The following is a 23,991-nucleotide window of genomic DNA, read 5'->3' as shown; positions in this document are numbered from 1 at the left end:
ATAACGATCAATGCAGGCCACTAAAATTCCTATCATTCAAAAAAAAAAAAAAAGTTTGTTCTTGACACCCACCCAGGCAGGCTAATTGGATAAAATATATATTCCTTAGGATATTATACAATAATGGGTCTTTTTGATGCGCAATACAAACAAGACTTTGTGCTTGTAAACCAGGCCACACAGCCGGTGGAACTTGGGTCTGTGAAAGTGGAAAACGGCCAGGATTTTAACAGAGAGTACCTTGGCGGGCTTTTGAAACCATTGCTCTCGACCAATCTTTACACTGTGGGGACATTGTCCTCATCCATTGCCTCAGTCGAAGAGAATTTCTCGCTTACTGGCGACCCGGTTTTACAGAGTGCGAAAGTGGTCGTGAATAAGGATATCAATGGTACCGCTAACGTGGAAATTGGCTTGCCAACCGCGCAACAGATCACCAACAAGCTTAAGTTGACCACCTCAACTAATGAATTGGGAGGTGGTATTGGGTTGGGATATCTCAATGGGAACGTTTATGGTAACGGTGAAAAATTGGCGATTGCTGCGGGAGTTGACCAATCTTTGGCCAACCATTTTGCCAACCTTAGTTTTGCGGTGCCAGTTAAAAATGCTCCTAGTTCACAACTTTTCTTCAACGGCGGGTCTAATGGGACTAATGGTGAATTGAACAGACAAGTTACCATGGGATTGAACACCAGTCGGTTGTTGCTTTCCAAAAAATATTTCTACTCGTCATTTGGCGGGATCTCTATCACCCAAAACAAAGTTGACGGCGAAGAGTTCAGCGGTAAAGGGTCGTTGGTAGGAAATGTTGAAGTTTCTAATTTGCAAACGGTTTCTGCAGTGCAATTCCCAGTTAGTGGGACTCAGACACAAATTTCCGGGGAGGTTAGTAAAATCCTTGCCAACGATGGCAGAAATTTCTGGAAAGTTTTGATGAATAGTAATTCTTTCTATTCTTTCTGTAACAAATCTGTGACTTTCAACTCTTCGTCCACGATCGGACACGTTCATAACTTGAATGATTCCACAGGTTTGCACCCAAGCGATAAATTATCATACGATTGCCTCACTCCAGGGTTATTACCAGCGTCACATATTAGTTTATCATCGGGTCATGAAAAAATCGAGGGTAGTTTCATTGGCAGCCATGCTTTCCGTGTCTTCACGAAAGTGCCGATTTTCCATCAATACTTTGCGGACAGAGAATCTGTTTTGAGATTGCAATTATTTTTGAGATCCGCTACGGTTGCTGATTCATTGAGCGAGTTCAAATCGCACAAATTAAGCTGTGACACCTTGAAAGGATGCTTACAAGGCACTGTCAATGTGAGGCAATTATTTGATGAGCATTCCAGTCATGTTGGGGCTGGTTTATTTTTCAGATCGCAATTTGCTAGTGTCGATATGGGTTATAGCTTGCCATTGGGAGACGCGAAGCTTGGACCAGTGGTTAAGCCAGGCTTCCACTTTAATGCGTCTGTTTCATTCAATTAATTACCATTATTATCATTATATCATTTTCCCCATGTTTATTTATCTTTCCGATGCCCATAAAAAGTGTGAATATTATCAAAGAAGTCCAAATTGATCTTGTGTAGGATCTCTTACTTTGTTGAGGTGAAAAATTGTGAGCGCGTGTAGCAAAAAAAAAAAAAAAAGGTAAATAAATAAATAAACAGAGTAGTGATGACGAAGGCAGTGCGACAAATCAATAATGATATGGAATCAAGACGAGAATGGAAGTAGATCAAGAAGGTGAGTGTAATAAAAGTATTATCGGATGACCAAAACATTTTGGTTGTGCTGTTTTTTGTTAAATTACTTTCGAATTAGGCAATGTATAAAAAAATATGCTAACCATGATTACCATCAGAATGTTCCTCTTCAGTGCTCAACCCCGCCAGATGTGAGTAATTCGTAAAAGTAAAAGAGTGGAGTGTTGCTATTATCATAATTGCGATCTTATAGGTTTCTATACACTGCTATTTTTTAATTGTTTTTCTTTTCTTCTTTTGAGCTATGTTCTAACTGTTTTTTCACTAAAGCAATTGAAGGCTACGTGATCATTGCTTTGAACGTCCATCCAGAAGCATCCGAAGATGATATTATTGATTTCTTTGATGAGTTTGGGAAAGTGAAGAATGTACAATTGAATATGGATCGCCAAACTGGGTATGCTAAGGTATGTTTTCTCTTTTTTGTTTTTATACTGTTGTTTTACATTTTCTGCTTTGCAATCTGTGGTTTGTTGCTTTGTTTTTTTTGTGGATATTGTTTTGAAGAAAGTCAGTACTTACGGAGGGAACTTTAAGTACACCAGTGTACCGTTGTGGATCTAGAATGAAGAAGAACAACACTAGGAGAAAAAGAAATGTTAAAGAAAATAGGAGAAAAAAAAAATAAAAAAATGAAAAAATAAAATAAAGGGATAAGAAAAAAAAAGAAAGAAAAGACAGAAACCTTATTTCAATAAGGAAGTACGCACTAGTGGGATAGTATATCCTCCCCTGATTTTACGAGAGAATCCCGAATGTTTATTATTTTCCGAGGAAATATTAGGGAGTTTGACTTTTTGAACTTCGAGAAAAATACTTACTGTTGTTAACTAACGATTAAATAAGGGCTATGCTTTGGTTGAGTACGAAAAGCTACGAGAGGCTGAAACTGCAGTGGACGAGGCGGACAATAGCGAACTTTTAGGAAAGAGGCTTGTGGTGGATTTTGCGTTTTTAGAAGGGAATGAGGACAACATCCAATCGTCCAATAGAGAACGAAGCAGAAGTCCTGGTGGCTCCAAGCGGTGGTGAAGGAATGGAAAAAAACAACAAAAAGAAAGAATGAAGTATAACGACTTTTCTTTTGCAAATGTTCCAGACCTCTGGGTGGAACGATGGAACGACTTTTAAGCTTTTTACGTTTTCCTTTTTTTTTTTTTTTTTCTCTGATAAGTGTTGTGTAGTAATGTTCCGAATGTACTTTGTTATTATTATTGTTGTTGTTATAGTAGCTCCACCAGTTGTAGTGTGTTTGATAATAGTAATGATGATGATGTTGAAACACCTCCACCGATGCGCCGTGGTCGTCCGCTTCTTGAAACAACAACTCCTTCCACCGATATCATTGGCGATTGGTCTGGCTGAGTCAAAAAAGCTGAAATTTTGGTCGCCTCGGGGGAGTTAAGGTTAAGGTTAGCGTTGTGGGTCTGCGTGATGAAACACATCAATGCATGCCACTGCATAAAAGCCACTTTCTATCCCTTATTTGTATATTATCCGACATTACCATATATATATTATATGACATGATATATAATATAAGGGCCTCCTTGGATCCCAAAATTTACACTCTTGACTATTCTGCTGCTCCCAACTGTTTCTTCAGCTATTGAGATCACCTTCCCCGCAAAACTGCCTCTTGTATTTCCTTTTATCTGAGTTACCAGGTTGATTAACACCCTCCTTTTAGTCTTATCTTTCATCAACCAACACCATTCATTTAGTAGCTCAAGAAAAATGTACTCCCTTCTTTTGAAATCGTCGATCTTCGCCTGCTTGGCCCACGCTTTGGAATCACACTCCCATGGCCATGCCTCGGTTACCACCCTCATGCCTCGTGATGACTTTGGTTTTGGCGCTCCAACTGCTGCCGCTTTCTCTTCAGCTTCTGCTTCAGCTTCCGCTTCTTCTTCTGCTTCATCCTCTGCTTCATCTTCCATTTCTTCTACTTCCTCCTCCACTGCCTCCTCTTCCTCTTCCTCCTCATCATCATCTAGCACCTTGGATGACTACTCCTCTGCTTTTGGTATCGCCTTCTCTCAGTACGATGCCAGTGGTAGTTGTAAATCCGAAGCTGAATTGAAGCTGAACTTTGAGGAAATGCAAAATTACAGTGTCGTTCGTCTTTACAATACCGACTGTGAGTTGGTGGAATACGCTATGAAATATAAAGCCGATACCCAAAAATTAATGGTCGGGATCTACGACCCAACTGCTATCCTGAGTAGTGTTTCTAGTATTGAAAGTGCCATCACCAGCTATGGTAACAGTAGTTACGATGACCACATCTTTGGCATCACCGTCGGCAATGAGCATGTCAATGATGGCAAGTACACTGCCTCTCAAATGGTTGAATATTTGGAAGAGGCTCAAACCCAATTGTCGGCCATTGGTTACTCTGGTAACGTCTCAATCATTGACACTTTCAACGCAATTATTGCTAACCCAATTCTTTGTACCAGCGAATATTCTAACATTACCACTGCTAATGCCCATCCATTCTTCTCTGGGGTCAGCTCTTCTACTGCCGGGGACTGGATCAAGTCAACCATGAGTGATCTTAAAAGTGCTTGTGGAGATAACGCCGTCTATATTTCTGAAACAGGCTGGCCATCCCAAGGTGACAGCATTGGTGAATCCTCTCCATCTGTTAGTGATCAAACTGCCGCTTTGAAGAGTGATATTGAATCTGCTAGTGATTCTATTGTTTTGTTTTCCGGTTGGAACGAACCTTGGAAGCTGCTTGGTGATTACAAAGTTGAACCATACTGGGGTATCAACAACTACTACGCCTGATTTTTTCCCTTTCCCACCACTCTCTTGCCTAGCTATTAATTAGCTCTCCTTTTTGCTCTGCTTTTGCCTTTATGAATTGCTATGATTTTCTCTTTCTTCTATATATTTTCAGTGTGAGATGCCCATCTCCATTATTTTTTTTAAACGGTTTCCTTTTTTTTTTTCTCTCTCATTCTATCGTCGATATTGCATTTGTATCATCATTTTTCTACTCCCTTTACATCCATCCATACTGGTTTTTCTGTTTTATATAGCTTATAGAAGTTGTTTTACCCAAAATTTTACAAAATTCAACACCATCAAACAAGGATTTTAACATCGTATCGTATCGTATGTGCAAAAAAAAGTTTATGCTTCAACGCCTGTGTCGTTTTGCACGTGACTGTGTTTTTGGTTTTTTTAGCACACCGGTAAATAATAAACATCAATCGTCTGTGATCCCGATGCGGTTCTAACACAAGGTTGTCCAAGATATTAAATATTGACCATGCCCCAGGTAGCACGACTAGGTAACTATCAGGAGTCAGAAGAAGATAACTGGGATGATTTGGTTGACAATAATCACGATTTAGACGATGTTTTAAGGACATCGATTTATTCCAACAGATCATCGACAACCACCACCACTACCAGCTCCAACAACTCACCGACCAAGAAACCTCAGGCACCACAAATAACAGGTCCAAATAGCAACAAATTAGGCGGTGCTATGAAAAGCAGCAATAACAGGAAACCATACCAGTCGATCTCGTTGGCGGATTTTGAAAATGCTATGACGAACCAATCAAAAAATAATGGATCTTCCAATAATAAGTCTGGAAGTCCATTGAAGACAATGCTTAACAACTTTAGCGACAACACTTTGAAAGATACTAATGATGATGGATTCGAACTAGATATGAATGTCACGTTGAATCGAAATCTTATAAATCTTATGGATAATGAAAGAAATAATAATGAAGATGAAGATGAAGATGACGGTATGATGACCCTAAAAAGAAACTTTAGTAGGATGCCTAATGATACAAATTATCAGACTAACGATGATAGCGATATTGAATATGGGATTGAGTTTCCTGATGATTTCAGTATCTCTCCTAAAAGTCCAAAGAAGAATTCTAATCAACAGCAATATGGCGATAAATTTTCTATGAGCGTGTATAATGCCCAGGTACGGGATGGCAAATCAGGGTTTTACAAACCACATTTCATGAATAATCAAGTCTATGGGTCGACGTTAGATTTATCTCCTGCTAATTCGTCATTCTCAGGGTCTACATCGGGAAAATTCGAGAATTCTTCAAATTCCACCGCATCAGTTTATAGTGAATCAGAAACCGATGCCACGGATTTCTATAATGATATTGAGTTTGAGAATGATGATTTTGAGAAGCTACTTGAACTAAGGCTTAGAAAGGCAAAGTACCAAGCAGAGCTTGAAGAACGAGAATTTTATCTTTTGCAACAAAAAAAATTGAACAAAGAAAAACAAATGCTCATTAATGCTGATAAAAGAATCATTTCCTCCGATGTCATGAATTTACCTGATGATACGTTTATTTATCCAAAATATCCAAATCAAAGATACAATAATGAAGATATTAGCAACAATGATGAAGACGAGGGAGAGTTTTTGGAAGATTTTGCAGATTTTGAAGAAGATTTGAGTTTTGCTATTGGCAGGGAAAATGATATTCATAAGAATGTGGTGGTAAAGCCGATGGACAATCGAAGGATGGATTATGGGACGGTTAGCAGACAACAGCAATTATTTTTAAACGACGCCAACGTGATGAAATTTTATAATCAACCAACAAACCCCGATTATAGATCAAAAAGTAAGTCACCCACCAGAAAAGCCACTTATTCTGAAACTGTGAATAATCGGTTGATGTCTAAAAAATCCATGCCCGCATTGAGGTCTGCTTCGTCACGGCAACCAAATATCAGAAAAGCTTCTTCGTCTATGCTACTAAATGTCAGCAGTCCAATGTTTATGAGAGACGGCAAGAAAAAAATCATTGTTCAACCAATTCACAAAAAGCATTTTGGAGATGGTGGGGAATTAGACGATCTTGAAGATTTGGACGTTGATTTCACTAAAGAAAGTCAGAGTTTGAATGCTTGTTATTCACGTGGGGGTACCCTTAAGGGTGGTGTTCCACCGCAACAGATCATTGATATCACCAAATATATGGAAGTGATTCCTAATAACCCACGGAAGAGTATCTTGAAGAATAGCAACAATAGCCCCACAAAATACCATGAAGACCGGAGATCTAAAAAGAAACGACCAGGGAAATTAGGACTCATCAAACACCTCAATAATTCCAAGAAAAAATACGTTGTCGAAGGGTATAATGGCAACAAGATGGTTTACAATCCCGTAACTTATAAGTGGGAAGGGAATGAAGATGATGCTAAAAGGTTTGCCAGTATAAAGCCCGTCAAACAACCAGCTCTAATTACGTTCCTTAATAAGCGAAACACTAACCAGGGCGGCTATGGCACAGTAAAGCCTATAAAGAAGAAGAAACCAGTGGCTAAAAAAGGCAACAAGATCACCAGTCAAGACGATAGTGATTTTGAAGAGTTGAGCATGGATGGATTACAGATAGAAGGTAATATGTATTTCAATCCTCGGAAACTTTGTTGGATTACCTTGAATGCGGATGAGGATTCTGACGAGGATCCATTCAAGGATATTAATGACCTTGAAGTGCACCAACATCCTATGTTGATTGATAATGAATCTGTTGATTTCACTTCTAATGTTAATGTGAACGGGTCGCCATTTAAAAGGTCAACCAATCGGAAAGCATCAGATATGAACCAATTGAATCAAATGTTTGACAATAAGTTGGGTTTTTCGAAATGGCAACAACCGCAAAATAATTTTAAATCATCAGTTCATAAACCACCAAGATCTGCAATGGAATCACCCAACATGCCGATGGCAAACCAGTTTAGGGGATTCAGCAATGCTTCGTCTCCTGATTTGCTGGGTAGCTCGCCTTTAAAAGCACAACAATACTCCAATAATCCTGAGTTTCAAGTGAGAGATGAATTTGATTTGAATGAAGAGATGGTGTATAAATTCAGGCAAGAAGAGGAAAGATGGAACAAAAAAGTAAAGCACTGGTTTCAACCGGGAGGGGATGATGTTGTTGATGATAGAGATTATTTATTTGAGATTCGGAACATGGTAATGGGAAATAACAAATAGGGGGTGATAATTCATATATAACGGTAATGGAATAGTTATAATAAATGGTATTAGTGTATTATAAAGTAGTCTTTCTGTAAATTTTATTATTTTTTTTTTTTTTTTTTATTTTATATTGGAAAATTTCGCTTATTGCACTGGTTCGCATGTTGAGGCACGCATATCTCATCCTGCAATTTTTTTTTTTTTTCATCCTTAATTTTTACATAAGGGAAAATTTTTTTTTTTTTTTTCTTCTTCTCTTGTCACTTTGCCTCTATATAAGAAAACACCAGGGGAATCAAATCACCAATTTCAGTGGCGGTCAAAGTTGGAACGTATTTTTATTTTATCCAGTTTTGCTTTCTTATAGAAGAAGGAAATTGCTTTTGTTTTAGTTTGGGAGTTTTTATAGTTTTTGACGTCTAAATTCGTGATTAAAAAAAAAAAATAAATAAAAAAATAATGTCGTTGATTGAAGACAAGTTGAAGGAGGTAGAAAAGGCCACTGCTAAATTGCAGAAGTTGAAGGATGAATTGAAGGAGTTGCAAGATGCTGCTGAAGAAAAGAAGAAGAGCGAAGAAAAGAAGAAAAACAAGAAGACAAAGGAGAAATCTGATAGTGAAAGTAGTGACTCTGATTCTTCTAGCAATTCCGACTCTTCTAGTGATTCTGATTCTTCTAGTGACTCTGAATCTTCTAGTGATTCTGATTCTTCTAGTGATTCTGATTCTTCTAGTGATTCTGATTCTTCTAGTGATTCTGATTCTTCTAGTGATTCTGATTCTTCAAGTGATTCTGATTCTTCTAGTGATTCTGATTCTTCAAGTGATTCCGATTCTGATAGCGACTCTGATTCCTCAAGTGACAGTGATTCCTCAAGTGACAGTGATTCTTCAAGTGACAGCGATTCCTCAAGTGATTCTGATTCCTCCAGTGATTCTGACTCCTCCAGTGATTCTGACTCCTCCAGTGATAGCGACAGCAGTGACAGTGAAGACGATTCAAACAACAAGAGAAAATCCTCAGACTCAGACTCAGATTCTGATTCTGACTCTGACTCGTTGTCATCATCTTCTTCCTCTGATGATGATGAACCTGTTAAAAAGAAGGCCAAAACTAATAGCTTTGAAGAGTCTGACAACTCCACCACCCCACCACTTTCTGATTCATCCTCCACTGCCACTTTGAAAAAGGACCACATTTCTGCAGGTGAGGACTTATTACTCCCTGGTCAAAGAAAGCATTTCTCTCGTATCGACCGTAGTAAAGTTTCTTTTGAAAACACTGCGTTGACAGATAACACTTACAAAGGTGCCGCCGGTACTTGGGGTGAGTTAGCCAATGATAAATTGGGCCGTGTTAGAGGTAAAGATTTCACTAAAAACAAAAACAAGATGAAAAGAGGTAGTTACAGAGGAGGTACCATCACCATGGCTAGTGGGAGTTACAAGTTTACTGATTAAGGGGGTTTTAAAAAATTTAAATGGTTCCCAATTGATATGGAGAAGGGGAAAACGAATAATGGACATAATCATCAACAATAATTGAGCATATATCAATAAAAATCACACAAGTTTGTCAACCTCAGGGGGGTTTTATTTTTTTTTTTTTCTTTTGCAAATTTGGAACTGATTCTAATAACCCTTTTGGCTTGTTCCATTATGAATGCATTTTTCTACCACCATCATTGTAACCATCCCCAGTTTGTGCTCTTTGCCACTTCTTTGTCATTTCTTGTGTTTCTCATTTTTATTTTTATTGATTTTTTCTTTTCTCTTTCCATTGAATATATGTAATTTTAGGATAATAATTTTTCTTGAGACGTACCTCTAATTACAGATGCAACATTACATTTTCAAAGTACTAAAGTCCCCACAAATACCATTTACAAAAAAAGTGTAGTGCCATATAAATATAAATAGAATATAGATTAAAGATATTATCCTGATAAGCTGGGAATTCAATAATGACTAATAAGCCAAATTAAAAAAAAAAAAAAGTGAAAAAAAAAAAACCGCTGAATTGTTAATAGATAAGGAAAAGCAAAGGATTGAACAAAAAAAAAAAACAATAATCTGAATAATGATACTATTTGACAAATCATAAAATAATCAATAGTATCATGGTGACAATAAAAAGACATGAACTCTGGAAGTTTGGTCTGATTTTCCCTCGTTAGACTATAGGAAATGTCTCGAGTTCTATTCAAATGTAGTGCCAACTTTAAAAAAAGGGTCATAACCGTGAATGACAATGCAGGATATCAAAGAATGATTCATTACTTAAAAAAGAAAGAATAAATGGAATGAATAACACACACACACACACACACATGTGAAAAACGGAAAAACCCCAACAGTAGTAGTTAATCAGGCAAGACGATCAAAAAGTCAATCATTTAATATGATATGAAGAACATGCAGAAGAGAGAAGAAAAAAAAAATACAGGGTAAAAGTTGAAAAAAAAAAACACACCAGATAAAAAGTAACAACATAAAAAAAATAAAGGTTCCTAGAAGGGAGTGGCAGGTGATGATTTTTGGAGAATAATCCATACATTTTACACAGTTGGAGAAGGTACCGGATCAGCAGCGCTCGTTGTGGCAGTAGCAGTAGTTTCGCTTTTATGCTTTTCATAAGCAGGGATGTTGAATTCTTCGGTAAACTCTTGACCTGGCAAAATTGGAGCAATGGATAAGATCTCATTAATTTGGGTCTGAGGATCGGCATCTTCAGAAATATTCTTATAAATGACAAACTCCACTTGATTTTTATCTGAAGGATCATAGTTTGACACGGTCTTAAACAATTTAGGGTGGAACTCCACGTCATCTTCCACTCTTTTCTTAGCTAATTCTCGTTGATAATTTTCAATCTTGAATTTCTCATCAGTTGCTGCTTCATGATCACGTTCACCCAAAGCAGTAACCACCTTGTGCCAAAGTTTTCTTGATTCAAAATCTCCTTGTTCTTCCATTGGGCGGACCTTAGGAGCTAAAGGAACGGCAACCGTGGTATCTAAAAATAAGCTAGTCTTCTTGGTCTTCAAGTCCTTTATGTGCATCTTTTCATTCCATTTACCAGAAATTTCGTATAATGCCTCATTATCTTTCTTTACTGTACCCTTTATGGCGTCATAAGTACCAGATATAAAACCTTTGGTGATGAATTCAATATCGGCGGACATGCCTGTGACTGGGCAAGTGACAATCATATGATCACCCATCTCGAGCTTTAATTTCCCAAATAGAATCCCTCTGGCGTACATATTTGGCTGAGTTAAAGTATATGTTTCTGGGGCTCCTTCGGAGTCTTTGATGTCTAAGAATTTAAGAATTGAGACCCCATCCATGATGGCAGCTGTCGAATTACCCAAGAACCTTGACTTAGGAATGGCAGTACCATCGACTCTGATGTGAGATTCTGGGATCATGTAGAAATAAGACGATTTTGGAGGGTGATGACAAGTTTGCTCAGAAATGTAAAACGCTTTTTGGCCATTAGGTAAATCCCAATAGGCGGTGAAATGTTCACCAAGCACCGGGTTCAATGGCTTTTTCACGGCTTTCGGAGCAATGTGCCAGCCAGACAAGTACCACTTGACCACAAGTAAGAATCTTTGCACCGGGTCTGCTGTGGCGTGGGCTTCTAAAACAATATCTGGTTGCTGCAATTGGTTTGTGATTCTTTCCAACATCGACTTTCTTTCGAGAATGAAGGTTGGGAAAGTGATTCTCGATAAGTCCATTCCTGGTCTCAATTGCGAGATGATTCCCATCAAGATGGATTGACCCTGGTCATCAACCTCATCGATATCGTCGGTGTTGCTGGAAACTGGGGCCGATGTGGCGGTGGAAGACACGGTAGAGCTGCTAGCCGACCCAATTTTCGGAACTTTCAATCCAAGAGGCATTGTGAGGGTGTGAATTGATTGGTGTTACAAATAAGAAAAGGCTCCTTAGTGAGTATTGGGAATCAGAAAACGGCAATATTAAACTAGCAGGAAAGGTTGCAATGGAGCAAAGTTTCTTGAAGTTCTACAGAATGAGTGAGTTGTTTGCAACCCAGAAAATCTTTTTTTTTTCCTTTTTTCTTTTCCTGCCTACTTAGCACGTGACGTGGATAACCACCACCGGAGGGCGCGAAGTAAAATACTCAGCCACGTGGTTTGCTTGCTAAAGGGCACGCCGGTGCGAGTGTCTCAGCACGGCCACCTCCCGTCACCCCAGATTACCAAGTAAAATAGAGCGACAGATGAACAAGCACTATCCAGGAAACACCCTACATCAGGTCTCCTCTTTGCTCTGGTTGCAATAGTTGCCTGTGTGTGGGTCGTGCTACAGCAGTGCACCACGGTGGTTGCGTACACAACCCTTGCAGGCTGTCACCCAGTGACAGAAGTTCAGGTGCCCCATCCGTCACATGGCTACTCTCTCGTACAATATATCATTACCTTACCAAAGGAGCTTATCTTATCTTCCTGTTTGATTTGTAATTCAGCCAGTATCATGCAATCCAATCAGGTTATCGACTCTGCCAAATACGACAAGCATGGTAAGTGCAGCAGCCAGCCGCTTGATTAAAAAAAACAAAAAAAAAACGGTCCAAACTTTAGGATCTTCCGCATGGATTACTATTCACGGCACCCAAATTTTTGTCGTTTTCTCACAGATCCAAATTTTTTTCTGATAGATAATAAATACGTCGTGCCACCCCGTTGTCAAATTTCCAGATACCACCGAGATTAAGATTGAACAAATACTGTATTTATACATATCCTGTAGTGTTCTATCCCACCATGGTCCCCGGAAACTCCCCAATATTCCGCCCGTTAGCAACGATGGGGAGCTACTTTAATCAAAGCGTCCAATGCCAGAATTTATCGGTGCTTGTTCCAACCAAAGAAAATGCCTTCAACCCTTGCTTCTTGGCTGCATTTTTAATAGCGTTTTCCTCAGTGTTCTTTGTCCTCGGATCATGGCAATTACTTGTCACGAAGAGAAAGCAATCCTATGGTAAGCTATTCAGTATCAGGAGTGAAGGGTTCACACATTTCCTCAGAATTGCCTTGGTAGCTACCCAGGCGGTGTTGAACTTAGTGTTATTCGATGATATTCTTTCCAGCAATAATGGGGTGTTCAGCTGGACATCCATCAGTTATTTCCTTACTTTCGTGTTGTTAGCAGCGGTGTTATTGCCTCTTCACATTACTGAAGTCCACAAATCCATTTGGCAGCTCGGTACCCCATTGGTTTACTGGATTCTCACTCCGTTTATCTTGTGTGGTTATGTCTATCAAACCAATTATACCAATTACGCGTTGTCGAGCAGCACCACCTTTAAGGTCGCGGAGTTTGCCACTTTTATCAATTCCATCTTTATTTTCATCCTTGAAGTTTTCTTATGGAAGAGAGTCCATGAGTACACCTATCATTTGAAACTCAACCAAGTCAATGTTGACTCTCTTTACAATACCAACATCATTGGAAGAATTTCTTTCAGCAACCTCAACCCGCTAGTCTCTAAAGTTTATAAGGAAGGCACTCTCGAATTTGATGACTTGCCTGAAATTAGCGAAGATCTCACTGCCGAAAAGTGTAGTGCCGTTCTCGAAAAACACTGGGCCCGCGAAATGACCAAGGAAAAAGCTGATGTGAGTCTCATTAAACCACTTCTTCGAGCTTTTGGTACCCAAATGCTCGCTTGTACTGTTTTGCAAATCTTGCAAATTCTTGCCAGCTTCGTTCAACCACAATTACTTAGAGTGCTCATGTCATTTTTTCTTACCGCTGACAACTCCGAACCTCAGGTATTGCATGGTATTCTTATTTGCGTGGGAATGTTCATCACTTCTCTCGTGATGATCGTGTTGTGGAATGAATATATCAACCAAATGTACAATATTAGTTTCAAGATTCGGGTGTCCTTGACGGTCTTGATTTACGAAAAGGCTTTGAAATTATCGACAAAGGCCAGAGCAAACAAAACCGTCGGTGATATCGTCAATTTGATTTCTGTCGATACTACCAGAGTCGAATATTTGGTGACACAACTACAAACATTTGTCTCTAGTCCTTTGCAGTTCATTCTCTGTATTTTCTCTCTATACTTCCTTCTTGGATTGACATCGTTTTCCGGTTTGGCCGTCATTGCCGTTGCTCTTCCTGTTAACTTAATCGCAATCAAGAAGATGGAAGCACTTTATGATGTTAATATGAAGTTCAAGGACAAGAGAACTAAATTGGTCAGTGAAATATTATCATCCATTAAATCCATCAAGTTATATTCCTGGGAAAAGCCAATGAAGGAACGTGTTACTGACGTCAGAAACAATGAGGAATTAGAAACAATGAAAAAAATTGGGATCATTGATTGTATCATTTCTTTCTCTTGGTCGTGTGTTCCATATTTTGTGTCCTGTGCAACCTTTGCTGCTTTCAGTTTCTTTGGTGATGTCAAATTGACTTCTGATTTGATCTTCCCAAGTTTGGCATTATTTGAATTATTGGGTGATCCTTTATTCCAAATTCCTGACGTCATTTCTAGTTTCATGGAAGCCAAGGTTTCTATTGCCAGATTGTTGAAGTTCTTAACTGATGAAGAATTGGATAGCTCTCTCATTGCCGAGTTACAAGCCATTAAACTCAAGGGTGAGGTTTCTGTGGAGATTAAGAATGCAACATTTTTGAGATCCGATGCCAAGAAGATTCAAGCCACCACTGCTAACGTTCCCAACTCTACTGGTACCCCAACCGATGAAGAAGCTTGCGTCGAGTCCACTGGTTCTCAAATTGCCCTTTCCAATATCGACTTCGCCGCCAAGAAGGGTGAACTTACTTGTATTGTTGGCAGTGTAGGGTCTGGTAAAACCACTTTCTTACAATCTATTCTCGGCCATTATCCAGTAGTTGCTGCTGATGAAAAACATGGCTCTCCAAGTGTTAACGTTCGTGGGGTAGTCGCTTACTGTCCTCAACAGCCTTGGATCATGAACTCATCCATCAAGAAAAACATCCTCTTTGGTCACAAATACGATCCTGAATTCTTTGAAAAGACCATTGAAGCCTGTGAATTGAAATCTGATTTTGAAATCTTGCCTGATGGTGAAGAAACCCAGGTTGGTGAAAAAGGTATCTCTTTATCTGGCGGTCAGAAGGCCCGTATTTCTTTGGCCAGAGCGGTATATGCAAGAGCTGATATTTATTTGCTTGATGATGTTCTTAGTGCTGTTGATGCGCATGTTAGCAAAAACATCATTGAAAGAGTGTTGTGTAAAACTGGTATTTTGAGCTCAAAGACTTTGGTTTTATCCACCAACAATATTCATGTTCTTGAAGAAGCGGACAGTATCTATGTGTTGGATCACGGGAAGATTGATGAACAAGGTACTTATGATGAGTTGATTAATGATAAAGGTGAATTTGCCAAATTAATTGAAGAGTTTGGTAAGGCAGACACTACCAAGGAGGATTCTGAAAGCGCTACAAAGGAAGAAAGCATTGATAATGTCGCTGAAGATAAAAATGAAGCTATTGAAGTCATTGAAGATGCTGACATGGATGAAATGACTGAATTAACACGTGTCATGACCAATCGTACCTTAAGAAGAGCTTCTGTTTCCAGTTTTAACCACAAGTTCACCCCCGCTGATAATGAAAAGTCAGACAAAAGAGTTACTGGTCAATCAAAAGAAGTTTCCAAGAAAGGTAAAGTCAGCTGGCTGACCTATAAACGTTATGCTCAAGCTGCCAAATATCGTAACGTGATGCTCACTGCCTTCGCAATCATTATGACCGGTGTCGCTGACTTTTTGGGTAAACTTTGGTTGAAGCATTGGGCTGATGTGAATGACAGTGATGACTCCAGTACTAGCACAGTCTTCTTGGTCACTGTCTATACCATCTTGGGGTTGGTGTCTGGTATATCTGTCTTGTGTGTTAGTCTTTCCTTCTCTTATTTCTCTGCCATCAGTGCTTCGAAAGCCATACATGAAGAATTAGTCACTTCTATTTTGAAATCTCCAATGTCCTTCTTCGAGACTACTCCAACTGGTAGAGTCTTGAACAGATTTTCTGAAGACATTAGCAGACTTGACGAAAGATTCCCACATTCCCTCAACTTCTTTACTAATACTGTTGTCAAGACGGTGTATACATTGGGCTTGATCATCTTTACTTTGCCAAGTACTATCATTTTCGTGATTCTCTTGTCATTTGTTTATTCTTATATTCAAAAATACTATATTGCTGCTTCCAGAGAAACTAAGAGATTTGCTAGTATCACCAGAAGTCCAGTGTACTCCCATATCCATGAAACATTGGTTGGTGTTGATACTATCAGAGCCTTTGATCAAGAGAACAGATTCAAGCACATTAATGGCGCCAACTTGGATCACGGTATGTCAGGTATTTTGTCGCAGATCTGGATGACCAGATGGTTGAATTTCAGATTGAAAACCATTAGTACTGTATTTCTCTTAATTGTCACTCTTTCTTGTGTGTTCACTCTCAAAAGTAGTGCTCCATTAGCTGCTGGTGCTGTTGGGTTGTTGACTACGTTCTCAATGCAGATCTGTGATCATTTGAATTGGTTTGTGAGAATGACTGTCGAAGTGGAAACAAACGCTGTTGCTGTGGAAAGAGTGTTTGAATACTGTGATTTGCAAAGTGAAAAACCGTATGTGATTGAGAATTCCAGACCTCCAATCCAATGGCCTATGAAAGGTGGAATCAAGTTTGAAAACTATACCACCAAGTATAATGCTGACGCAAATCCTGTTTTGAAGAATGTTTCTTTCGAAGTCAAACCTCAAGAAAAGATTGGTATTGTCGGAAGAACCGGTGCTGGTAAGAGTACTTTGACTTTGGCGTTGTTTAGAATCATCGAGGCCACTGGTGGATCCATCGTCATTGATGATGTGGATACTTCCAAGATTGGTATGTACGATTTGAGAAGTAAGTTGAACATCATCCCTCAAGATTCCCAGGCTTTTGAAGGTACAGTGAGACAGAACTTGGACCCATTTTCCAAATGCAAGGACGAAGAATTGTGGAAGGCTTTGGAAATGGCACATTTGAAGGACCATGTCATGTCAATGAAGGATGAGGAGAAGAACAAGGATGACCACGAGCAAGAAGATGCTTCTGAATCCGAAGCTGGTACCCAAGAAGGTGCGGGTGAAGGTCTTTATGCTAAAGTTAATGAAGGTGGTTCCAATTTATCTGCTGGTCAGAAACAGTTACTTTGTTTGGCTAGAGCTCTATTGAACCCATCAAGAATTTTGATTTTGGATGAAGCAACCGCCGCCGTTGATGTCAAGACCGATAAGATTGTTCAAGAAACCATTAGAAAAGAGTTTAGTGACAGAACGATTTTGACTATCGCTCATAGAATTGATACCATCATGGACAATGATAAGATTTTGGTTTTGGACAGAGGTGAAGTCAAAGAATTTGATAGCCCTGCCAACTTGCTCAAGGACAAGGATACTATTTTCTACAGTCTTTGTGAAAGAGGTGGGTACCTTAAGAAGTAATTGATATTTATCAATTTTTGTTTGAAAAGAAATGGCCATTTTAGGACGCGTTTAATTTAGTTTTTTTGTGTTATTGAGTTTCGTGTATCATTTATTAGTTTATATTATTCGAATTTTCATTTTCATTGTATTTTTTATTTTTTATCATTTTATTATATAATCAATAGTGTCGTTTTATACCTTGTAAAATTACTGAATAGAGACTTCAAGGATATTTATAAGATCACACTATCACTACTTGCTTGTTTTTTTAGCTTCCCACACATTCTGAAATTGTAATTTCTCATGTTTGGTGGTCGTGCGCGGTATTGCCTGTTTATACCAGGATCCTGTGAAAATAATATGATAGCGTAAATTGACACTTATTTTTGTTATCTTTCAAATACTCTTGTAAATGAATATAAAAGAGAGAGAACTGCTGTTTATAGAGTTAAGAGAATAAAGGAAATATTCTGCACATCTGCATGCCGATACACTTAGAGACAAAAGTGTAAATGCTGCTGGCAGTCACTATACAATTATACACAACATTGACTTGACGCAACCATGTTAAAGATAACTAAAAAGAAGATAAACGGATAGCAATTGGATTATATCTGATAATGCGAAGAATTATGACACAAAAAATGTATATTATGGAACGATGGATGGTACAAAAATCTCATGATATTCAATCTATTCCAGATACATTCCTCAGTAGGTAATACTGGCTCAAAGTATACCGGTTTCCCAGTTCTCAGACAAGGGAATTTCTGGGTCATTAAAGTGCGGCTAAGAATCACGCAATCATATACCATAACCCCTTTTCGCTGATGTGGACAGCCCCAAATGATGATCAATTTCGTGCAAGAACGAATAAGTGCTTCCAGGAGAGTACGGAATCCACGTACAAATATCTGGATGCTGCCAATCTAAGAACTAAAAATGCCGAGCCCAAAACAAAAACAAAACATCGCACGAACCATCCGGTCCCTGATCTGAACTTGTAGCAAGGCATTCAACATCACAACTGAGCAATAGAACACTAAACTATTCTTCTACCGATGCGGTAGCTACGGGCGATAAAAAACTCCGGTCCGGTTAACTACCAAATTATTCAAACGTTCAGATTCTGTCAGATACGACGAGCGCAAAATGGCCAGCCGTAGCAAATACGAAGAATCTATCCAAACTGCTGAAGCACACCATAACCCATGGCAGCACCTCACTCACCAGAGGCACTAGCAGGGGGATTAGACTAAATATACATTACAAGGATCAAAGGTTGAGGTCGGTAGATAGTCGCTTAATAAAAAGATAACTAAGATAGTTAATTAAACTTGATTACTATTCAGGTATTTTGATTACTACTCACGGCATTTAACTTTTTGTCTCTTTTTTTCTTTCTTTTTTTTTTCAAAGCCGGACTTTTCTGCAGATAGATAAGTAAGTGCTATCTGGTTGTTATTTTCCAGATACCTCCGAGGTTTGATACTATCATATTATCAATAATGGTTCCCGGAAATCACTCAACATCCCGCCCGTTAGCAACGATGGGGAGCTACTTTAATCAAAGCGTCCAATGCCAGAATTTATCGGTGCTTGTTCCAACCAAAGAAAATGCCTTCAACCCTTGCTTCTTGGCTGCATTTTTAATAGCGTTTTCCTCAGTGTTCTTTGTCCTCGGATCATGGCAATTACTTGTCACGAAAAGAAAGCAAACCTATGGTAAGCTATTCAGTATCAGGAGTGAAGGGTTCACACATTTCCTCAGAATTTCCTTGGTAGCTACCCAGGCGGTGTTGAACTTAGTGTTATTCGATGATATTCTTTCCAGCGATAATGGGGTGTTCAGCTGGACATCCATCAGTTATTTCCTTACTTTCGTGTTGTTAGCAGCGGTGTTATTGCCTCTTCACATTACTGAAGTCCACAAATCCATTTGGCAGCTCGGTACCCCATTGGTTTACTGGATTCTCACTCCGTTTATCTTGTGTGGTTATGTCTACCAAACCAATTATACCAATTACGCGTTGTCGAGCAGCACCACCTTTAAGGTCGCGGAGTTTGCCACTTTTATCAATTCCATCTTTATTTTCATCCTTGAAGTTTTCTTATGGAAGAGAGTCCATGAGTACACCTATCATTTGAAACTCAACCAAGTCAATGTTGACTCTCTTTACAATACCAACATCATTGGAAGAATTTCTTTCAGCAACCTCAACCCGCTAATCTCTAAAGTTTATAAGGAAGGCACTCTCGAATTTGATGACTTGCCAGAAGTAGGTGAGAATTTCACTGCCGAAAAGTGTAGTGCCATTCTCAAGAAGCACTGGAAAGATGAAATGGCCAAGGAAAAAGCTGATGTGAGTCTCATTAAACCACTTCTTAGAGCTTTTGGTGCCCAAGTGCTTGGTTGTGCTGTTTTGCAAATCTTGCAAATTCTTGCCAGCTTCGTTCAACCACAATTACTTAGAGTGCTCATGTCATTTTTTCTTACTGCTGATAACTCCGAACCTCAAGTGTTGCATGGAATTCTTCTTTGTGTGGGGATGTTCATCACTTCCCTCGTGATCGTTATGTTGTACAATGAATATATCAACCAAATGCTCAATATTGGTTTCAAGATTCGTTTGTCATTGACAGTCTTGGTTTACGAAAAGGCTTTTAAACTATCCACAAAGGCCAGAGCAAACAAAACCGTCGGTGATATCGTCAATTTGATTTCTGTTGATACTTCAAAAGTCGAATACTTGATAAAGAGATCGCAAACATTTGTTTCCGCTCCTTTACAATTCATTCTCTGTATTTTCTCTCTATACTTCCTTCTTGGGTTGTCATCGTTTTCCGGTTTGGTGATCATTGCTGTAGCTCTTCCAGTTAACTTAGTCGCGATCAAGAAGATGGAAGCACTTTACGATGTTAATATGAAGTTCAAGGATAAGAGAACCAAATTGGTCAGCGAACTATTATCATCCATTAAATCCATCAAGTTATATTCCTGGGAAAAGCCGATGAAAGAACGTGTTACTAATGTTAGAAACAATGAGGAGCTAGCAACAATGAAAAAAATTGATGTCTTTGATGCTATCATTTCTTTCTCTTGGTCGTGTGTTCCATACTTTGTCTCTTGTGCAACGTTTGCTTTTTTTGGTTTCTTTGGTGATATCAAATTGACTTCTGATTTGATCTTCCCAAGTTTGGCATTATTTGAATTATTGGGTGATCCTTTATTCGAATTTCCTGATATGATCTCCTGTGTTATGGAAACCAAGGTTTCTATTGCCAGATTGTTGAAGTTCTTAACCGATGAAGAATTGGATAGCTCTCTCATTGCCGAGTTACAAGCCATTAAACTCAAGGGTGAGGTTTCTGTGGAGATTAAGAATGCCACATTTTTGAGATCCGATGCCAAGAAGATTCAAGCCACCACTGCTAACGATCCCAACTCTACTGGTACCCCAACCGATGAAGAAGCTTGCGTCGAGTCCACTGGTTCTCAAATTGCCCTTTCCAATATCGACTTCGCCGCCAAGAAGGGTGAACTTACTTGTATTGTTGGCAGTGTCGGGTCTGGTAAAACCACTTTCTTACAATCTATTCTCGGCCATTATCCAGTAGTTGCTGCTGATGAAAAACATGGCTCTCCAAGTGTTAACGTTCGTGGGGTAGTCGCTTACTGTCCTCAACAGCCTTGGATCATGAACTCATCCATCAAGAAAAACATCCTCTTTGGTCACAAATACGATCCTGAATTCTTTGAAAAGACCATTGAAGCCTGTGAATTGAAATCTGATTTTGAAATCTTGCCTGATGGTGAAGAAACCCAGGTTGGTGAAAAAGGTATCTCTTTATCTGGCGGTCAGAAGGCCCGTATTTCTTTGGCCAGAGCGGTATATGCAAGAGCTGATATTTATTTGCTTGATGATGTTCTTAGTGCTGTTGATGCGCATGTTAGCAAAAACATCATTGAAAGAGTGTTGTGTAAAACTGGTATTTTGAGCTCAAAGACTTTGGTTTTATCCACCAACAACATTCATGTTCTTGAAGAAGCGGACAGTATCTATGTGTTGGATCACGGGAAGATTGATGAACAAGGTACTTATGATGAGTTGATTAATGATAAAGGTGAATTTGCCAAATTAATTGAAGAGTTTGGTAAGGCAGACACTACCAAGGAGGATTCTGAAAGCGCTACAAAGGAAGAAAGCATTGATAATGTCGCTGAAGATAAAAATGAAGCTATTGAAGTCACTGAAGATAGTGATTCTGCTGTTGCTGATGATGATGATGATTTTGAGGAAAGAACTGAATTAGCGCGTATTACAACCAATGGAACCTTAAGAAGAGCTTCTGTTTCTAGTTTCAACCACAAGTTTTCTCCTAATGATAACGAGAAATCTGGAAAAAGGATCACTGGCCAATCTAAGGAAGTTTCCCAAAAAGGCAAAGTCAGTTGGCTGACCTATAAACGTTATGCTAGGGCCGCAAAATACCGTAATGTTATTATTACTGTCACTGCAGTCATCATGACCGGTGTCTCTGACTTTTTAAGTAAACTTTGGTTGAAGCATTGGGCTGATGTGAATGACAATGATGACTCCAGTACTAGCACAGTCTTCTTGGTCACTGTCTATACCATTTTGGGGTTGTTTTCTGGTTTGGCTATATTCTCTGTAAGTCTTTCCTTTTCCTATTTCTCTGCCATTAGTGCTTCGAAAGCTATACATGAAGAATTAGTCACTTCTATTTTGAAATCTCCAATGTCCTTCTTCGAGACTACTCCAACTGGTAGAGTCTTGAACAGATTTTCTGAAGATATTAGCAAAATCGATCAAAGATTCCCTCGTTCTCTCAACTTTTTCTCTGTTACCGTTGTTAAGACCGCATACTTATTTGGTTTGATCATCTACACTTTGCCAAGTACTATCATTTTTGTGATACTCTTATCCTTTGTTTTCTCGTACACCCAAACATACTACATTGCTGCCTCTAGACAAACTAAGAGATTTGCTAGTATCACCAGAAGTCCAGTGTACTCTCATATCCATGAAACATTGATAGGTGTTGATACTATCAGAGCCTTTGACCAAGAGAACAGATTCAAGTACATTAATGGCGCTAATTTAGATCATGGTTTGTCAGGTACTATGTCGCAGATCTGGATGAATAGATGGTTGAATTTCAGATTGAAAGCTATTGGGGCGGTCTTTCTCTTAATTGTCACTCTATCTTGTGTGTGTACTCTCAAAAGTAGTGCTCCATTGGCTGCTGGTACTGTTGGGTTGTTGAGTACTTTTGCGATGGAGATCTATGGTCATTTGAATTTGCTCGTTAGAACATCCATCGATGTGGAAACTGACGCTGTTGCTGTGGAAAGAGTGTTTGAATACTGTGATTTGCAAAGTGAAAAACCGTATGTGATTGAGAATTCCAGACCTCCAATCCAATGGCCTATGAAAGGTGGAATCAAGTTTGAAAACTATACCACCAAGTATAATGCTGATGCAAATCCTGTTTTGAAGAATGTTTCTTTCGAAGTCAAACCTCAAGAAAAGATTGGTATTGTCGGAAGAACCGGTGCTGGTAAGAGTACTTTGACTTTGGCGTTGTTTAGAATCATCGAGGCCACTGGTGGATCCATCGTCATTGATGATGTGGATACTTCCAAGATTGGTATGTACGATTTGAGAAGTAAGTTGAACATTATCCCTCAAGATTCCCAGGCTTTTGAAGGTACGGTGAGACAGAACTTGGACCCATTTTCCAAATGCAAGGACGAAGAATTGTGGAAGGCTTTGGAAATGGCACATTTGAAGGACCATGTCATGTCAATGAAGGATGAGGAGAAGAACAAGGATGACCACGAGCAAGAAGATGCTTCTGAATCCGAAGCTGGTACCCAAGAAGGTGCGGGTGAAGGTCTTTATGCTAAAGTTAATGAAGGTGGTTCCAATTTATCTGCTGGTCAGAAACAGTTACTTTGTTTGGCTAGAGCTCTATTGAACCCATCAAGAATTTTGATTTTGGATGAAGCAACCGCCGCCGTTGATGTCAAGACCGATAAGATTGTTCAAGAAACCATTAGAAAAGAGTTTAGTGACAGAACGATTTTGACTATCGCTCATAGAATTGATACCATCATGGACAATGATAAGATTTTGGTTTTGGACAGAGGTGAAGTCAAAGAGTTTGATAGCCCTGCCAACTTGCTCAAGGACAAGGATACTATTTTCTACAGTCTTTGTGAAAGAGGTGGGTACCTTAAGAAGTAATTGACATTTATCAATTTTTGTTTGAAAAGAAATGGCCATTTTAGTACGCGTTTAATCTATCTTTTTTTTGTGTTATTGAGTTTCGCGCATCATTTATTAGTTTATATTCGAATTTTTATTTTTATGTTATTTTGGTTTTATTATACAATCAATGCTATCGTGTTATACCTCAGAGTGTAAAATTACTAAATGATGATTTCTAAAATATCAGGTCAAAATAACAACATCCTATCATTTTTTTTCTACCTTCAAAAATACTTATGATTCAAAAGATAGATTTATAAAAAGTAAAGGATGTTGATGGTGTTTGGCCATCGCGCGCGGTTAGTAATATGGTTTGGAGCCCTCGTGAAGTGGTCGGCATAATTCTGAACCTCCAGGAAAATTCAATTTTCATGAAGATTTGGGAGGCAAAAACC

At 38.9% G+C, this 23,991-nt stretch overlaps 8 protein-coding genes across 8 annotated transcripts; 7 read left to right on the top strand and 1 right to left on the bottom strand. All coding sequences in view use genetic code 12, as the record gives it.

Moving 5' to 3' along the window:
• Nucleotides 1-123: 123 nt before the first annotated feature.
• DASC09_015480 (uncharacterized protein) lies at nucleotides 124-1,497 on the top strand (the record flags this gene model as incomplete). The annotated part of the gene is made up of 1 exon (XM_064995151.1): nucleotides 124-1,497. One exon carries the CDS (start codon nucleotides 124-126, stop codon nucleotides 1,495-1,497), a length of 1,374 nt encoding a protein of 457 aa, XP_064851223.1.
• Nucleotides 1,498-1,739: 242 nt separating this feature from the next.
• On the top strand, nucleotides 1,740-2,810 carry DASC09_015470 (uncharacterized protein; the record flags this gene model as incomplete). The annotated part of the gene is made up of 4 exons (XM_064995150.1): nucleotides 1,740-1,758; nucleotides 1,877-1,909; nucleotides 2,049-2,185; nucleotides 2,625-2,810. 4 exons carry the CDS (start codon nucleotides 1,740-1,742, stop codon nucleotides 2,808-2,810), a joined length of 375 nt encoding a protein of 124 aa, XP_064851222.1.
• A 705-nt stretch (nucleotides 2,811-3,515) lies between these two features.
• DASC09_015460 (uncharacterized protein) lies at nucleotides 3,516-4,574 on the top strand (the record flags this gene model as incomplete). The annotated part of the gene is made up of 1 exon (XM_064995149.1): nucleotides 3,516-4,574. The coding sequence occupies one exon, from the start codon at nucleotides 3,516-3,518 to the stop codon at nucleotides 4,572-4,574; it is 1,059 nt and encodes a 352-aa protein (XP_064851221.1).
• A 487-nt stretch (nucleotides 4,575-5,061) lies between these two features.
• On the top strand, nucleotides 5,062-7,800 carry BFA1 (Bfa1p; the record flags this gene model as incomplete). The annotated part of the gene is made up of 1 exon (XM_064995148.1): nucleotides 5,062-7,800. The coding sequence occupies one exon, from the start codon at nucleotides 5,062-5,064 to the stop codon at nucleotides 7,798-7,800; it is 2,739 nt and encodes a 912-aa protein (XP_064851220.1).
• A 444-nt stretch (nucleotides 7,801-8,244) lies between these two features.
• Nucleotides 8,245-9,246, top strand: DASC09_015440 (nucleolar and coiled-body phosphoprotein 1 family protein; the record flags this gene model as incomplete). Its single annotated transcript, XM_064995147.1, has 1 exon — nucleotides 8,245-9,246. One exon carries the CDS (start codon nucleotides 8,245-8,247, stop codon nucleotides 9,244-9,246), a length of 1,002 nt encoding a protein of 333 aa, XP_064851219.1.
• Nucleotides 9,247-10,343: 1,097 nt separating this feature from the next.
• On the bottom strand, nucleotides 10,344-11,696 carry DASC09_015430 (OSBP family protein; the record flags this gene model as incomplete). Its single annotated transcript, XM_064995146.1, has 1 exon — nucleotides 10,344-11,696. One exon carries the CDS (start codon nucleotides 11,694-11,696, stop codon nucleotides 10,344-10,346), a length of 1,353 nt encoding a protein of 450 aa, XP_064851218.1.
• Nucleotides 11,697-12,581: 885 nt separating this feature from the next.
• Nucleotides 12,582-17,318, top strand: DASC09_015420 (ATP-binding cassette bilirubin transporter; the record flags this gene model as incomplete). Its single annotated transcript, XM_064995145.1, has 1 exon — nucleotides 12,582-17,318. The coding sequence occupies one exon, from the start codon at nucleotides 12,582-12,584 to the stop codon at nucleotides 17,316-17,318; it is 4,737 nt and encodes a 1,578-aa protein (XP_064851217.1).
• A 1,490-nt stretch (nucleotides 17,319-18,808) lies between these two features.
• On the top strand, nucleotides 18,809-23,572 carry DASC09_015410 (uncharacterized protein; the record flags this gene model as incomplete). Its single annotated transcript, XM_064995144.1, has 1 exon — nucleotides 18,809-23,572. One exon carries the CDS (start codon nucleotides 18,809-18,811, stop codon nucleotides 23,570-23,572), a length of 4,764 nt encoding a protein of 1,587 aa, XP_064851216.1.
• Nucleotides 23,573-23,991: the final 419 nt, after the last annotated feature.

The sequence above is a fragment of the Saccharomycopsis crataegensis genome (assembly GCF_037102585.1).
Source record: "Saccharomycopsis crataegensis DNA, jcf7180000000073, whole genome shotgun sequence".
NCBI classification, from domain to species: domain Eukaryota; kingdom Fungi; phylum Ascomycota; class Saccharomycetes; order Ascoideales; family Saccharomycopsidaceae; genus Saccharomycopsis; species Saccharomycopsis crataegensis.
The sequence above is the reverse complement of the archived record's forward strand: the minus strand, read 5'-3'. Positions and strand labels throughout refer to the sequence as shown.